The sequence below is a fragment of the Equus caballus genome, chromosome 20 (assembly GCF_041296265.1).
Source record: "Equus caballus isolate H_3958 breed thoroughbred chromosome 20, TB-T2T, whole genome shotgun sequence".
Lineage (NCBI taxonomy): Eukaryota > Metazoa > Chordata > Mammalia > Perissodactyla > Equidae > Equus > Equus caballus.
This window is the reverse complement of record NC_091703.1, coordinates 4,319,464-4,337,925: the sequence shown is the minus strand read 5'-3', so window position 1 is coordinate 4,337,925 and position 18,462 is coordinate 4,319,464. Positions and strand designations below refer to the sequence as shown.

The 18,462-nt window shown below is 42.8% G+C and overlaps 1 protein-coding gene across 1 annotated transcript in view; it reads left to right on the top strand.

The window, feature by feature from the left end:
* The first annotated feature begins 9,523 nt into the window (after positions 1–9,523).
* GMDS (GDP-mannose 4,6-dehydratase) overlaps positions 9,524–18,462 on the top strand; it is a 656,076-nt gene continuing 647,137 nt past the window's right edge. The window contains exon 1 of the mRNA XM_023624356.2: positions 9,524–9,953. Within this exon, the coding sequence (XP_023480124.2) occupies positions 9,600–9,953 (354 nt within the window). The 5' untranslated portion in view covers positions 9,524–9,599. The remainder of the gene's footprint in view (positions 9,954–18,462) is intronic.

Here is an 18,462-nt window from a genome sequence, read left to right as displayed (position 1 = left end):
ATAAATTTCCTAAAAGATAATCTTGGTTTTCCAACATGAAGCCAGGCTTGGAAAAGGGGAGACTATTTAAAGCTTAGATGGGTAAAAAAAATTTCTAAGGAAACAAAACAATGAACTTGTTTTCTCAGGCCACCTGGCCTCAGAAAGGATAGTTAAAGGGCGGATTCTCAACCAGGAAGACCCAAAGGCCCCAACTTTCCCTGGCAGTGTGCCAGATGATTATACGATCTTAGTGGCCATTATAGTTCTTCTGTGGCTGCCAGGCTCCTTACCTCTCTGCTGCATGGCCTGGAGATATGTAACAATAAGAATACGTTGCGTTGCAAGTAACAGAATACTTAAAGTTGTTTTAAAAATTAGGAAGTTACTATCTCATATAACAAAAAGCCTGGAGGTAAGAAGTTTCAGAATTAGTTACCACAGCTGCTCATTGTGTCAGGATTCTGAGTTGCTTCTCTACAATTTTTGACTTTCCCCGCATAGACACAGGATGTCTGCTGCAGCTCCAAGCATCATACCCTCAGATAACAACACCCAAAAGCAGAAAGGTGAGTTTTCCTTTGTCCATTTTTTTCAGGGGCAAAAACCCTTTCCAGAAGTTCTCAGCAGACTCTCTCTTGTGATAGGTCCTGATCTCTTAGGTCATGAGCCATCAGAGATAATGGATGATGTATATACATGGCTTGCCATGGTTACACGGTTTCAGGGTGACTATGTGTGTTTGATGCTTGTCTTTATTAAACAGTCAGTGGATAATGCACCAACGTGGCATTGGTTGCTTAGTCAAAATTGCATCTGGAATCTGGATATGGATCTAGGTGATATGCCTGTGAGAGATAGTTTTAAAACCGTATAAAGTAATTATGTTGATTTTCCAGGTTGATATATTTTAGGTTTTAATAGTTAGCCTCCACAAATGGCTCCCCCAATGAGCCAGGCCTCCGAGTATTCATGCTCTAGTGTAGTCCCCACCCGTTGAATCTGGACTGGCCTTATGACTTGCTTTTAACCAATAGAATGTGACAGAAGTCACACTGCATGACTCCTGAGCCTAGATCATACAGAGCCTTGCAGCTTCCACCTGGGACTCTTGGAATGTTTACTCTTGTGAAGCCAGCTGCCATATAATAAATCCAACAAATCTGAGACTCCCACTCTGTGAGGGAGCCCAAGGTAGCCATGTAGAGAGGCTGCATGGAGGGACAGAAATGCCAAACCAGGCTCTAGCATGCTAGTTACCCCAACCCAGCCATGAGATATGTGAGTGAAGAAGCCATCTTGGACTTCTAGCCCAGTCAAGACCTTCAGATGATTCCAGCCCCAGATGCCATTTGACTTCAACCAGAAGAGTGAGCTTAAGTGACAACTTTCCATCTGAGCCCAGTCAAAATACAGAACTATAAGCAATAATAATGATTTTTTGTTTAAGCCACCAAATTTTGGGGCCTCCAAAGAAGGAGTGTGGTCGACAGACCCTAGGGTCAATAATTTCCACCTCCCAATATTTATGCCTTCATGGGATCTCCTTCCTTTGAGTGAGGGTGGGATCTATGACTTGCTTTAGCACACTATGGCAAAGGTGATGGGATGTCACTCCTTCATTTAGGTTATGTTAGACTCTGTCTTAGCACACTGGAGTGAGGGATTTTCCTCACTGGCTTGATGAAGTGAGCAGCCACATTGAAGATACCCACATAGCAAGGAACTGTGGGTGGTCTCTAGGAACTGAGGCTGGCCTCTTCTGACAGCCAGCAAAAATCCAGGGCCCTCAGTCATACATTCACAAGGAAATGAATTCTGCCACCCACCAAATGAACTTTGAAGCATATTCTTCCTCTGTCAATCCCCCAGATGAGAACACTGCCCAGCTGACATCTTGGTTGCAGTCATGTGAGACCTGAGAGCAGAGGACCCAGTCAACCTGTGCCCAGACTCCTATTCACAGAAACTGTGAGATAGTAAATATGTGTTGTTTTCAGCTGCTAAGTTTGTGGTAATTTGTTACACGGCAGTAGAAAACTAATGCAAGGGGTGAGTGTATTTTGCATAAGGAAGGAATGTGAATTGAGTGGCCCAAGGATGGCCTGAGGTAGATAGTTTCTAAAGAGGACCACTATCAATTCCTCTCTGCACATTCATGTTGCTCCTCACATTGAGAAGTGGAATCTAATTCTCTCCCCTTGAGTTTGGCCTGGGCTTACTTGGTGTTTTGCTTTGACCAAATAGAATGTGATGGAAGTGATATTCTGAGACTTAAAGTCATCATAAGGAGACTTGAATTTTCTTCCTAAGTCTTTTAGAACTCTTACTCTGAGTAGTCCTGACCCACTGTGTAAGCTGTCTACTTTGCTAAAAGGACCAGATGGAGAGATCCCCACATAGAAAGGCCAGATGGAGAGAGAGGCCTGGCCATCTTAGACACCAGCTGAGACCACCCTTCCGGCCTGTCCTGCCAAGGTACCAGACTGAGAGTGAAGACTTTTTGGACCCTTTAGACCATATTAACCATCAGCTGAGTACCAATGAGTGACCTCAGTTGATGTCATTAAGGGCAGAAGAATTGCCCAGCAGAGCCCCACTCAACTAACTGACTCACAGAATCACTGGCAGTTTGTTACACAGTAATCAGGCATGATCTGGTTGGGTGTCTTCCAGGAAGGACAGAACACCATCAACACTAACCTGAGGATATCTCCCATGGGGAGTAGAAGGAGGGCGGACTCAATATCAGAACAATTTTACCCATCACCTCTCATTGGATAGTGTTGCATTTTATGTATATGTTAGTCCTTCACTGACAAGGGGAATGGAATTATCATGATGAGTTCACACTAATCAGCATTCACCCCCTGACGTTTCTTTCCCAGAAAACTTGTTGAACACTCCTTGTGCTGAAAGTCAAGCCATGGTGTCTGCCATAATGACTATCTGCTGCCACAGTCATCATGCCAGGCCCACAGCTGGTACTCATTTAACCTCAACTATCTCTACTGCTCACGGGCTGCTGAAGCTTCTGTTTCCATCAGTGCTTACTGCTTTTCAATGAGGTTCCCAGAAAAGCAGCTTGCTTTTTTAGGGCTCACAGTTTGCTTTGGGAAGTTGGGACATATTACCCTAGAGCAACATCTCAGGATTATTTAGTGGCTCCATCCACTGTCACATCAAAGTGAGTCTTCTCACTAATGATTAGGACACAATCCAGGACAGAGCTCAGATACCCTTCAGCCCTCCTTCTGTCCTAGATTGAATTCCTTAAGGCATGCCTCCCAGAGGTTGAAGGGAGCTCTCTCTTGGTGGGAAGGAGAGGGCCATTTAAAAAGTTCATAAGGATCAAAGTTCTCTTTACCATTTTTCCTAGGAGGTGTAGAAAATCCTCTAATGCATAGGATTTGAGGTGCTTGCCTTTATAATCCTAGCATTCCTCTGTTACCTATACAGATTAGGTCCCTAGCAAGACCTTTACTAGGCATATATGTACTAGAAGGAATATTGGAAACCATTACTAAAGTGGACTCAGCCTAGAGGAGTTTGAAATTTATGATAGCATCTTGAATATGTTAAACATGTTAGTGCAAAAGGGTAAAGTTTCTCTGGAATTAGAATGCTTAGAATTAAAAATGAGACCTATATCTTAACCTTGAGACAATTTTGACATATTATAAGGATCAGACAAGTAGCCAAGAACTGGAAAGTTTCCATAGGCAGTAAGAGTGTTTTATTACCTCATCTAACTTAAAGAATCATGTATTACTTCATCTCTAGTGTTTTGTGTCATTGGAGATTCACTTTTTATTGAGCAAAGCTTTAGGAAATATCACAAGGAGAGGAGTGAGCACATATGCGTTTTCAAATCTGGAGAGGAGAATGCTGAAAGTGGAAGCCAAGGAAGACTTAAAGCTTCACATGCTTTCCCCCCGGCTTTGATGCCGCTAATGGGAAAACAACATTGTGTGCCTTGAGCGGAGATTCTAACTAGCTGGTATAGCAACAATCCCAAGGCTCTGTTTCCCAGAAGTTTGTGAATTAAGAAACTAAAATTACCAGAGTGGAAAACTTTCCCAATGAATAGCTCTCCTAGCTTGAAAACTATTAGTCCAACTAAAAAAATTGAAAATTAAAAAACAAAAGAGGTAGAGGCAACATGACTTTAGACATCCATACTCGACTAGAGATAGAGGTATATATAGAGGGCCCAGAGCTCCAACTTCTGAAATTCATTTGCCTGAAGACAGAGAGCTATCTGGTGGAAAATTACACAAGTGAGGATATGAGAAATACATGTCTTCAGTTATTCTGAATACTTTTTCCCTTTCTAAAAACATGGTCTTAAAAACTTGCCACAGTATAATTCCATTTGTAGAATGATATAGCCTAAAGTTGAGATGACAGATTTCAGAAAGTCCTTATAAACTTCAGAGCTATCTCATCACCTTCCAATTCTGTTTCTAAAACTGTGCTGCTTATGCCATGAATTCTGAGAAAGGAGACTCACACAATTTAATTTTATTTCAAAGAGAAACAGTGGAAAAGCAGGGATCTAAGTTGTCTCATCTCCAATAGCATTGGAGTTAATAAGATTTTACTTAAAAATTCGCTACTTCGGCTTGTTTCCTGTACTGGAAAACTGGTCTAAATCTTAATGTGGAGGGAAAGTAAAAAGGAAATGGTCTCTACTTCTCCCTTGTATGTGTCTTGCTACAACCCTTCTCTCTCAGTCATATTCCCACACATGTAACCACTTCTTTGGTCTTCAGTCTTGGTTAACAGTCCCGAGTCTGTCTGAGGTTTGTCTTGTCTGTGCTGCCATGTCAGTCACAGTTGAGAGTGGACACAGAAACCACTGCAGGCATTTCAAGTAGAAAGAGATTTATTGCAAGAAATTCTGTTTACAAACTTTGCAAGAAAACAGTTTGGATTTTTTTTAAAAAATAAAACTAAACATGCGATTACCATATGGCCCAGCAATTGTGCTCTTGGGAAAAATCATAACTATATGCACACAAAAACCTGTCCATGAATGTTCACAGCAGCTTTATTCGTAGCAGCCCCAAACTGGGATCAGCCCAGATGTCCTTCAATGGGTAAATGGCTCAACAAACTATGGTGGTACATCCACACCATGGAATACTACTCCACAATAGAAAGGAACGAACTATTGATATATACAACTTGGATGAGTCTCCAGGAAACTTAAGCTGAGTGAAAAAAGTCAATCCCCAAAGCTTGCAAGCTGTATGATTCCATTTATGACACAAAACTTTAGAAGTGGAGGACAGATTAGTGGTTTCCAGGTGTTAGGAATGGGCTGTAAAAGGGCAACACGAGGCACACTTGTGTCATCAGAACTATTCTGCACTTTGACTTTGGTGGTAGATGAATGAACCTACACATGATAAAATGGCATAGAACTAAACACACACACCCATGTACAAATGAGTACAAGCAAAGTTGGGGAAATTTGAATGAGATTGGTGAATTCTATCAATGTCAATATCCTGCTTGTGATATTGCAGTATAGTTTCAGAGGGTGTGACTGTGGGAGAAATTGGGTAAGGGGTACATGGGATGTCACTGCATAATTTCTTACAAATATATTTGAATCTACAATTATCTCAATAAACTTTCAGTTAAAAAAAAAAGTCTTTCTAAGGGGTGGAGGAACAGAGGACCATCACTGGTCTGTTGATGTCAAGGGCACACTACCACAGCTCTAAGCCAGAATTTAGGAAACTGCTGCTGCCACCACCCCAGTTGGGTCTTTTGCTCATCAAACTTGTAACTAGACCCAGACTTAGTGTCTAGTTGCCAAAAGCTCTGAGGTCAGTCTGACCAGAAGTAGAAAGATGACTTCCCTTTCACTTCTACCTGCCAGATTGAGGAGGAGCATATCTGATTGGCAGAACTCACTTTGCCTCCAAAATGCTAGATGCAAAATGATCTGGGGAAATGTGGGTTTTAGCACTTTGGGTTTTCCAAATAGAACATGGAATGGGGATTGAAAGAGCCAATCATTATATCTACTATAACCAACTACTAGCTATGTGACCTTGGGCAAGTTTATGAACTTTTTGATCCTCACTTTCTACAGAGTAAGGATAATTATTCGTCCTACTTCGTAGAATTAGATGAGATATGGCACAGTGTCTGGCACCTCTTACATGCTCACTCAATACATGCTAGCCATTATCAATGGTTTTCCAACTTGAGGTGTGGTGAAAGAAGATTAGCAACTGTCCCATAAGTGAAAAGCAAAGGAAAGAAAAATTTAAAAAGAAGAGAAAATTTGGAGGGGAAAGCAGAGGAATTATTCTCGAATAATTGGCATCTACTCAATGTCAAGAAATGTGAAATAAAGAAGTAAAAACACTTATTCAACATATTAAGTATTGTATAGAATGGTTGGTGCTGTGGACTAAATTGTATCCTCCCAAAATTAATATGTTGAAGTCCTAAACTGCATTGTGATAGTATTTGGAGAGGGGGCCTTTGGGAGGTAATTAGATAATGAGGGTAGAGACCTCATGATGGGATTATTGCCCTTATAAGAAGAGACACAAGAGAGATATCTTTTTCTCCACCATGTGAGGACACAGCAAGAAGACAGCCCTTTGTAAGCCAGGAAGAGAACTCTTGGATTTCTTGATCTTGGGTTTCTTGATCTTGATCTTGGACTTCTTGGTCCCCAGAACTGTGAGAAACAAATTTCTGTTCCTTAAGCCACTCCCTCTATGGTATTTTGTTTTAGCAGCCTGAGCTGACTAATACAGTTGACTTTTATCTAATTAGAGAACTTGGAGTTTGTGGCCTTGCCCTTGTCTTCATATGTTGTATCATGTTAAAATGGATATGAAATGGTATTAAAGTTATGAAATGATACACTGTCACATCGCCTTTAGTCTATAAGCTCCTTGAAGCTTATTTCTTCTCTACTGCTCTACCCTCAGCAGCTAGCATGTTTTTGGAGCTTAGCAATGTTTGTGAGTGAAGGTATAAGCATCATCAATTAGTTACTAAATTTATTAGCTTCCTTCATAACACACCTTAAAGTCACTGAATATTATAGCCAGAGTGTTTGTCGGTTCAACCGTGTGCTTGTAATTGTCCTTTATTGACCTTTTACCATCTCCTGGAGCGGGGTTTCTCAACCTCAGCACTATTGACATTTTAGGCCAGATAATTATTTGTTAAGGCAAGCTGTCAACATACCTGGTGTCTACCCAATAGATGTCAGTAGCAGAGTTCCAGTTGTGAAAACAGAAAATGTCTTAAGACAATGCCAAATGTCCCTGGGGTACAAAGTCACTCATGGTTGAGAACCACTGTCTTAGAGTAAAATACAACTAGGACCATTGCCCTTTGCACTGTCCACTATCCTGTAGCTTTTCTTCTAACATAATCTACTTGCTGCCCCAGACCCTGTGCTGACTTTCTTCCAGTTGCCCTAATGCCACTAGGATGGCAACAACCACCAGCTCCCCTTCGGCTCAAAAAAACCAAACAAGGAAAATCTCTCTTTTCTCTCTAGTTGCCTGTCATAGACTGAATTGTGCCCCTCTCCCCACTCCCATTCATATGTTGAAGTTCTAACACCCAGTAACTCAGAAGGTGACTGTATTTGGCGATAGGGCCTTTAAAGAGGTAACTGAGTTAACATGAGATCATTTTGGATGGTGTCCTTATAAGAAGACGAAATTTAGATACAGACACATATGGAGGGAGAATGCCATATAACACGAAGATGGCCATCTACAAGCCAAATAGATAGGCTGCAGAAGAAACCGGCCCTGCTGACACCTTGATCTTGGACTTCCAGCCTCCAGAACTGTGAGAGAATAAATTTTGGCTGTTTAAGCTGCCCAGTCTGTGGTACTTTGTTATGACAGTCGTAGCAGACCAATACACTGCCCTACCACCTTTCTTCAGAGAAGTTTTCTAGAGAAATAGCCTTCATTTTTCAACCTTACCCCGTATTCCTGAACTACCATTTCCCTCAATATTTTGTAATTATTTTATTTACAGGCCCTACAATACTATCAGTTTTCTTTCTCTGGGTCTTCTACTGTTACACTTCTTACTAGGACAGGCAAATGTCTGGTGTGGGAGGAGGTCTCACTGCTGCAGAGACACTTGGCATGTCCTCCCTGAGTACCCATTGTTTTCACTGATTTTGGGGAAAAGGTTAAATAGTTTATCTGAAAATTAATTCAAAGCATACTTATATTAAAACAAATATAAGTTTTTAAGATAATCTAATAGATTTCAAAACCATTTCCTGGTTACAGTGAGTTCTCCTAAATGAAAGTGTTTACTTTCCTCTGTGTTAGGGCCTCTTCATTCACGTCTCAGAGGCAGCCTGCTGCTACTGCATGTAACAGACATTTATTGTCATTCTCAGAATAAAATGGACAGAGGAGAGGCAAGGTGTGAAACCAGATAAGTCTATTCATAAACGTAAGGAAAATTCCTGAGGAGCTCAGACAGGAAGATGTTTAATTTAATCCCAAGCTTTTCTGATTTGGGGATTTGAGCTCTGTAATACATCTTGCATGTTAGGTTGGGCATTCTCCTAGTCACTCAAATTGATTTGAAGTGAACGATCTGAGGTGATCTACTGGGGCGAGGAATATGGACAGATAAGCAGAGCAGTGGAGATAGGGAAGTTTCTGTCTCCTTCCTGGATTCCTGTCAACGGCTTAGGTACATACACCTGCTATCCTCCCACTGTCTGAGTCAACTCTGCCCCTTTCCCAGTGCAATGTGCAGCTGCCACGTGGAAGTCAAATTCAAAAGACATCAAGCTAGGACCCCACCTTGCATTTGAATTACTTTTTTTTTGAAATTGTCCACATCCAAGTTTATTGATCCGTGCAGTCTTGTCAATATTTCCTTATGCTGCACATGGGTGGGGCCAGAGACTTTCTTGTTGTGTCCTGTTAGTCCTCCGAAGTAGAATGCGTGGAACGGAGTTACAAGGAACTGTGTGCTGGTTTCAAGCCTCAGGGAAATTCAAGAACCAGAAAGCCAGGCTAGAGGTGAGGTTAGTCATTTCCCACGTCTGTGACCCCATTCAGGGGCCTTGTAACGCTAGTGCCCTTCAAGTAACATAAAACCAGACTCCTCAAAAGGCGTTGCAACAGGTTTCCACGAATTATCAAAGCCGGTGACCCAGGCCCCGTGACGCGTCGATCTGGAATTCATGGCTTTTTCCTAACGGAAAAGTCAGCCCACAGTTCCTCCCGGCATCCTCGGGTACTATTTGGATTCCCGGGAGATTCGGAAGGGCGGAGGGGAGGACATAGGGCTTCCATGGAGGGTAGGACGGTGAAGTCCAGGCCGCCGATGGCCCGCGCCACCCACCATCGCCCTCGCGAGTGGACAAGTCACGCGGGAACGCCAGCTGTCAGTTCCCTCGCCCTGAGGCTCGGAGGAGCCCGGCCGTCGGCAGCAAAGCCTGGCGGCAGGCCCCGCCCCACGACCGCCCCGCCCCACGAACGCCCCGCCCCTCCCGCGCGGCGGCCGGCGGAGAGGGCGTGGAGCGCGGCCGTTTCAGGGGGCGGGGCCTGCCGCCGGCGCCGCGGGCGCGTCGCGGGCTGACGCGGATGACGCGGCGCCCGCCAGGCCGCAGCCCAGCTGCCGGGCCGCCGAGCCCGCCTCGACCCGCCCCCGGCCTTCCCCCTCTGGCCTCCCGAGCGCGCCAGTCAGATCGTGGCGGCCGGCCGCGCGGTGCGCTCCTTGCCTGCACCCTGGGCGAGGCGACTCGCGCGCGGGCACACCCCCACGTCCTCCGCCGCCGCTGCCTCAGCCCTGCTGCCTCCGCTCTGCCCTGCCCGCCGCCGCGCGCCCACGGGGATATGGCACACGCGCCGGCACGCTGCCCCGGCGCCCGGGGCTCCGGGGACGGCGAGATGGGCAAGCCCAGGAAGGTGGCGCTCATCACTGGCATCACGGGCCAGGTGAGTGCGGAGGCGGGGTCGGAGCCGGGCCTGCTGCCGCCCGGGCACGTGTGCGCCTCGCCTGGCGCTCGGGGCCGCCTGCGTTTCCAGGAGCAGCCTTCCGGGTGTCCCGGAAGGTGTCTGCCGCCCGAGTCGGGGACAAGGTGGTTTGTGGGGAGTGCGCTGCGCGCGCTGATTCTCGTTTTCCTCGGGGGCGGGGAGCGTGTGTTCTGCAAGGGGTGTGGTCCCACGCCTGAGGAGGACGACCCTCTCTCACCTGTCCGGCAGGTGACCGGAGCGCTGGTTTCTCCAGGCCCTCTGGGGGGCACCTGGAAGGGCGTTCTTGGCGGGTCTAGTGCCCGGGGAGGGAAGGGACCCGGCTGTCCGTGAAGCTGTGCGGAGCGGTCCCCTTGCTTTATCGGCGCGTTAGGGCCGCCTGCCTGCCAAGGCTTCGGAAGCAGGGGAGGGAGTGCCGTGCTGTTTGGTTCCCCGTCACCACATTTCCAGACGGCGGAATAAAGAAAAGAAAGTAGTGCTGTGGAGTCCCAGACCAGGAAACGTCTTTTGTTTAAAAAAACACACCTCACAAAAACTTCTTTTAATCACACGAACTTCTGAGATTCATGCTCACACTTTTGAAGTGGATGTGACAGACTGGTCCAAAAGTTAGGATACGGTACCGTTTCCAAAGAAATGACTTCCTTGATTGAGGTAATCACGAGGAACTGTCCCGAGTGTTGGAACCCCAGGTCACAGGTTGAGCATAGCCGTTTTGTGACATCATCTTTTAGAGGTGTTGCAATAGGTAGGGCTAGACCACTGTGTCTTACCGAGACGTGCTGTTTTAGATTCACTGGGGATGAAATAATTTTGCCCACGTATTATTGTAGAAAAAATGTGATTTGTGTGCCCCTGGAGATCTCCTGGTGGTGGCCAGTATTACTCTGAAGTAAATGTGGTAATAATAGCTAATACATACTGTTCTTATTATGTGAGTCACTTGACTAATAATAACATTTAGTTTTCACAACTGTTCTTTGAGGGAGTGCTTTTATGATCCCCACTTTACAGATGTGGAAACAGAGGCATGGACGTTTGGTTCGCCTGAGGTCAAACAGCTAGCAAGTGTCCAGCTGGGATTCAGATTCTCCTTTCAGCGCTCTCCAACATTAGTAAAAAGTTGAAATTGGCGAGGCATAAAGTCAAAGCCTGTTAGACAGATGGTTTTAACTACTTGTTACCGGATTAGTTTCTAGTTATTCATGCATCTTACTTTGTTAAAGGTAGCAAGTGTTTGAAAACTGGTAGGAGAGGTGGTAGGACAAGGATCTGAGGTTGAGGAAGAGAACCCTTAAATTCAGGCAGTAAGGCAGGTCAAGGCCAACATACTATATATACTTGTATATATATAGTATGTATACTAATTATACTAATGCTGAGGGCCCTTCTGCAGATGGTTCCCCTTTTTCTGATTTCTTAGCCTGGATCTGAAGCTCAAGTGTTTACTAAGCTTACATGAGCTCTTTAAGGCAGAGATTTTAGTATTATCAAGAAATTAGTTAAGCTGTTAATGTAACTCTTGATGTGGCTTCTACCAGTTTAAGTGACCAGCAGTGTGAATCAGTGCAGGTTAGAAATAGAACGTTATTTAGAGCTTTGACTGCAGTTGTCTGGCTGAGGCTGAGGGTGAGGGAGCTGCAGAAGTCGCCCCCATTCTAGCTTGTCCTGCAGACTCCAACAGGAAAGTCTTCCTTAAGCACACGTTCAATATGCCACACCCTGACCAGACATTTTTGGCTCCCCACTTCGTTTCCAACTTTAAGCTCCTGCTTGAGTTTCAGGCTCCTTTTAACTTCTGCATCAATATTTCTCCTTTTCCTCCAACATCCACCCTCTGCTTTGTTCCCTTATTTGTTGGGTGTTGTGTTGACTTCTGTAGCCCCTGGGACAGTGCTTAATTCTGTGGCTGCCACATGAGTCCTTGCTGATGGAATTTGCTATTCTGCTATACTTTGCATTTATCTTTTAGGACAGTGACTCTCAACCTGGGTATCAAGGACCTCTGGAGAACTGAAGTTAATACAGGGGGTCTGAAAATTCATACCTTATTGTTCATTTTCTTAATAATATTGGGTGAGAACTTACCAAGCTACTTACTCTTCTAAACATTTTATGTGTCTCTACTGAGAGGCAGGTATAATTTTTTATCCCCCATTTACACGTGGCTAAGTAAGGTTGAGTATGTTCCCTGAGATTGCACACCTAAAGAGTGTCAGAGCTGAGATTTGAATCCAGGAGTTGCTCTAAGCCATTTTGTTATCCTGCCTCTGTGGTAAGCCACGTACATTAAATTACAGCTCTGTGTGTGTGTGACAGGGAGAGACATTATTTTACTCTTTTACTCTAAGAAGAGGTCTCAGAATCAAAAAGGTGAGGTAGAAACCCTTGCTCTAGCACTTGGGGCTGTCATGACAAGTGTGCCGAGATAGGCTCTTAAATGGGTTGTCCCAAATTCCTGCTTGAGAATGAGTGCAGATAGCCAAGGTGCCCTGTCTGATCTGCATTTCTAGAATTTACTGTCAGACTTCTGATTCTAGCTTTCCCCCTCCTATCTATTCTTGACACAGTAGTTGTGAACTATTTTCCCAAGTTTTTACTTTATTAAATCACCTTTAAGAAAACCAGGCTCTTGCTTTGCATTGCTGCCTCTGGGCCCTCTGCCAGCTGTCCCCAAAGTTCACGTCCATTGTTTAATGATGCTGGCTGTTCCTTGCTACACCCATGGAGATGTTTTTGCTGTTCTTTGAGTACTACCACCTTGTACCTCTTTGGAGTGTGGCTGAATGCCCTCACAAGTCTTACTCCTTTTAACTCAACTGAAAGCTGCCTTGTACTCTGCCTAACCCTGCCAAATGCAGCCATTCCCGGAACTTTCTTTGTATTTACATATATGCAATCCCTGAGGGCTACATAGATAATTTACATATTTTAGTTCTTTGGATTGTAAACTGCTTTAAAACAGAAACCTCCCTTTCAGCCTTTACGTCCTATGTCCTACATGGTTTCATCTAGTGGGCTTTCGAAAATGTTGACTTACTCTTCCTGTTAACAGAACACATCTTTATTGTGTGTCTGCAGTGTGCAAGGCTTGTTTTGATGCTGCTGGGAATATAAAAATATGTAAGATGTACTCTTTGCCCACTAGGATCTCACAGTCTTTGAGGAACTTAAGACAATGCACATGAACAGACAGTGCATATGGAAAAATTAGTATTGTACTAGTATGTTAGAGGCCAAATGATTGGTCCATTCAACCTCAGGACTCTGGGAGAAGTCACTGAAAGCTAGAAATAGCAGAGATTATGTTCGGGGTGAACAGCATGCACAGGAGTGCAGAGAGGGGAGGGTTTTGGGGGACAGTGAGGGCAAATATTTAGTAATGAAGTTACTTTATTAAATTATTTATACCCCTTGCTCATTTCCAAAAGTATTCTGATGTGGCTTTAGTAAGAAACACATCATGGGACTATCATAAAAAGCATGAAAAACAGAGAAACACGAGTTTGCAGTGAAGGCAATAGGAAGATGGATGTAGTATACCAGAACCCGGAGCAAAGGATAGCTGTTGTTGGTTGGGCGTGAAATTCAGCTTTGAGCTTCCTGATTGTCAAGACAAAGTGGATAGATGAGTGAAACTTTTTATTAATACTAAACTCAGAGGGATAGCTTTTAAACGACAGACTTGAACAACATGATGCATGATAGTAGTTTTTTAAAGACAACAGAATCATCTCCCTAGGACACACATTCATTACCCCCTGATGGGTGGCTAAAGCATACTTTTTGGTAGGTAGAGACTTTGGAGAATTGAATAGTTAATATTTGTGGATTTTTCCTTTTCTAATATTTGTTGTTTCAAGCTGCTCTCTGCCAGGAGAGCGGGCAAGTTGGAACTGTAGATTACTTTCTCAGGTGTGTTTGATAGAGAGATTACTATTATTGTTTTAAATATGGAAGAATTTGACTTGGTGAGGTCCTTCCCACCTGTAGGTAGGCCTAGATTTTCTTTAGGAAGTGGTTTAGAGTTGGTCAAACATTTAGGTAAGTACAGTTCAAGCTTCCAGAGTCCTGCACCATGATGCACGCATGGAAGACAAAGCATTTATCTTTGAATATTTGAATAGCTGGTCATGGTCAAGAGAAGTTAACTTGTCTGTAGTTTGAAGACAACACAATTTTGATAACTCTTGCATAGATGAAAGAGTTGGACCCTTTGAGTTATCAGGGACAGATTATTTAAGCCATATTATTTTGTTTCAAAATTTTATGGCCTTATTTTTATTTTCACTAATTTCGTTAGTTTCTTTTGAGCATGTACTAGCTGCCGTCAAACGACCCTGGCCTTTAAAGAGAACATATGTAAAATGGATAACCTGATCTAGACTAAGGTGGCTTTCATAGGCTTCATTCTCTTCATTTAAGAATTAATTTAGAATGTTAGAAAATGGTAATTGAGAATTGGCAAGAAGTACCATTCTCTTCACAGTTGTGATGAGGTCTGTTAAAACAGGCCCATCTGATTAGTAATGGCTACATGGAATCCTGGAGCCAAAGCTGTATTCATTTCAAGGGAGAGGCCCATGACTGATTAGTGATGTCTGCCTGGGAGAGGGGTTAGAGTGATGGCACACGTGCTGTTTCTTTGCAGGATTGTGGCTCCTTGAGGATAAGAAAGAAGTGTCTTAATCACTTATCCCCTATATCTGGCATAACTGGCACAGATTAGGTACTCAAAATATTTGATAATTAAATTAATCTTTGGTTACTGATGTTTATTGTCATGCAGAAAACTTGCCTGGAAATTGGAGAAGCCTATAGAAATGGAAATAAAATGTTATGATCCATTCCTTGTTGATTGGGTAGAAGCAAGACATTGTCAGTGTACTGGGGAGAATTGTATGGTATATAACTGGCAGATAAGTTGCAATTTCAGAGATGAAATGATTTGTTATAACTTCAGATTTGAAGAGCTTGGAATGTAGACATTTAAGGGGGGAAAAATAACCTGTCCAGTTTTGTGTGATAAACTTTCAACTATTTTTATACACCTTTTAACCACTAAATTAAAAAAAATTCGCTTGGCATCTATATTAGGATTTTAGAACTAGAGTTAAATTAGCATCATTATGTAGAGGAGGAAAGGAGACTGAGAAGATGTGATTTCCCCAGGTCACACAGCAAGTTAGCCCTACAGTTAGGATTAGACCCCTAGACTCTTGTCTTTCCATTGTTTTGGGATTCTAATCAACACTGTCCTCCACTAACAACAAGAAAGAGAGACTGCTTTGAGCCAGAAAATTGGAGTAAAAGACTATATGTAGTAGTAAAATGTGTATTGTAGTGTTCTATAAAGTTGAGTAATAATAGATGTACATCTGAATAAATAATCAAATCTGTTCCAATATTTAAGGAAAAGATAACTAGGTTAACTTTATATAACATTTAACATATTATTTTAACAAAATGTTTGCACTTTGAAGAGATTGAGAGGCTTAGGGTAATTAAATAGAAATCTTTGGTATTTGATCTACAAAGGAAAATTAACAAGATTATAGGGAGATTAGCTTTAGACAACAGAATTTAGACATTCACTGTTCATTCAAGGCCATATGCTGACTGAGCTGGTAGTTTGCCTTCAGTGCCTCCAGACATGTTGAGCGCTGCTTTGTCCATTCCTGACGTGTGAAAACCCAGTGCTGCACATGTCCAGGTTTGGCTTCTGGACTCCAAGGCTGGAATTGAGGGTGAGTTTTTTTAGTTACTGACTTGATTTCTCAGATGAACTAAAAGTTCTCTTAATTGTCCTTGTGATCTGAATGGCTTTCTTTGAGGGGTAGAATTCTCAACTTGCCTATCCTTTGAAACAGCCTTTCCTAAACTTTTGTTAGACAGAAGTTATCACTAAACCAGAATTATTTGGCTGTGCTGCCATGTAAAGAATCAGGCTTAAGGAATGAGGCAAAATGTTTGCTTTTAACCAGGATTCTGGATACTTGGTAGATAATTATTTGGGGGAGGGTACAGAAAAAATTTACTTACATTGATAGAATGATTACTTTGTGCCAGGCAATGTGCCAAGTACTTTATATAAATTATCTCATTTGACCTCAGGTGCCACGTATTTTTACAGTTCACCTTATATCCTACAAGGAAACTGAGATTTGGGGAACTTGAAACTTGCCTAGGAACTCTTAATGCACTAAGTTTTTCTCAGGACCTTCTCTCCCGTGTCAAGTCTGACTAGCTCTGTTGGCCAGTTTGTCTACAAACCAGAAGTTCACTGCTTTCAAGAAATATGTTGTTTTTAAAGGCTGTTATATATTTTGATTAGTGCTTTACTGTGCCCATTAGTTGATGTTAACATTATTAGCTTGTATGTCTTAGTGGAAGTCTGGAATATGGATGGGGAAAGGAGGTAGAGGGCTATGTTCTCTGAGGCCTGTTCAGGACTCCTAGTGGCTCCTTTCCCCAGTGTTCTCGTTCTTTTGAGGGTTTTCACAGTAAGAGATGAAAATGATTAAAGTGCCTTTTCCTGCCATAAACCTCTGCTGCTTCTGGTGGAGGGTCAAGAGCCATTAGCCAATTCATGGGATCCTCAGAAGCAGGTAGGTCCCTCGGGCTGTGGCTTGGCTGATGGGTTATCTCGATGAAAATTGTGAATGAAGAACTTGCCCATGAGCCGTGATAAGCACATGGACAGTCCTGGTTTTCACTGTGGTGGAGAGAGGCGGGTGAGAGGCTGAGATGCTTGATTGTGTGGCCACTACACATTGTTCGGGGACCCTTCTATCTGCACTCAGATCTGAGAGTTAAAGCTCCCACTTTGCTTGCTGTGCCCTTAGATACATTAATTCCTTTCTCTGATGCTCCTTTCCTCTCTGTAGAGTGGGGTTAGTCCTTGCTGTCAAGGCCCAGGTTAGATTTTCTTTAGGAGATTCGGAAGTCCCCTATTTTAGGTTCTTTTACCCAGTTAGGAACAAAGAAGCCTGTCTAAGCTTGAAAACCTTTTGGCTCTTAGCAAATACTTTTGTATTGACTTTTCTTCTGGTGGGTTAGTTTAACCTGAAGAGATGCTTCCTTGACTTGGAAGCAGCCTCCCCGCTTCTCTCTTCCAGGAAGCATTGCAGTTGGGCTACTAGCAGTTCCTCGTTTCACACCGCTCCTAAATTTCCAGGTAGCAATTTGTTTTTCATGCTCAATTAATCTTTTTTCCCCAGAGGCAGTTACATTTCAGTGCAAATCATCCTCTATTTAGTAATAGAAGTACTAGTAATCATAATTAATTAATTCAGCAAATGTTTGAGTGTCAACTGTGTGTCAGGCATTGGGGATACTGCAGTGAACAAAACAGACAAAAATGACATCTTTATGACATTGATGTTCTAGTAATGTCATGTTCTGGTAACATCATAACATTGATCTTCTAGATGATGATGATGGTGATGATAATTATGGTAGATTACAATAATTAACAAGTATTGAGCATTTACTTTGTGCCAGACCCTGTTCAAAGGGCTTTACGTTTATTAACTTATTGAAACAACAGAAGCAACTATGAGGCAGTTTTCTTTTTATCCCCAAGGAGCACAGAGGTCAAGTATATTGCCCAAAGGTCAGTCAAGCTCTTGTTTGCGGTCAGATTTGAAATGTAAATCCCAGTAATTTTATTTTCTGTAAAGTTTGTGATTCGTTTCAACAGATAAATTCTAAGGAGAGTTAAATAAATTGTATATAAAATTTGAAAAATAAAGCATATTCAGGAGTTTTTTTGCAGTGTGGAAGGGTAGATTATAGGAGTAAAATAAGCCTGTGTTAATCATTACTACATTATATGCCTTTCATTTTATTTTATTTGCAGTGTCATTTAGGTCTTATCTTTAGTTAAGTTTTTGGAGGGCCCATGTTGGTGACTTATTTTGCAAACTCCCTGAAGACTGGGACTCTGTCTTGGAGGAAGTGAAGGAGAATGAATTGAATTTCTAGGTCAACTTGGGTTTGAATTACTGCTTAGCTACTTAGGAGCTGCATGGCTTTGGGCAAATTATTTACCTTTGCTGCCGGATTGGAAGAGTAATTCCTACCAAATAGAAAATAAATCTGGCACATAAAATAGAGACCTTTTCTTTGTTGCTAGAATGGACCTTCTCCTCACAGTGTTAACAAGATAATAAAAGATTTCTTGAATTCTAGGAAAGGAAGTTGAATATGGAGGGTATTAATATTTCTACTTGTTTTGCACGGGGAATCTATTATCTAGGCGTAGAAAGTTCCGTAGTATTTGGAATCAACCACAAAGGCTTTAAAGTACTAGGAGGCCAACAGATTTGATATTTGGTAAGTCTTACAGACTGAATGTGCAAAGCAGATCTGGGATCTGGTCTTATCTTCCCATGTAAGAGGATTGTGGGCAGTGGACTTCAGTCTAAATCTGCCTTACTGTGCTTTGCGGTCCTGGGATGAAAGATTTGGC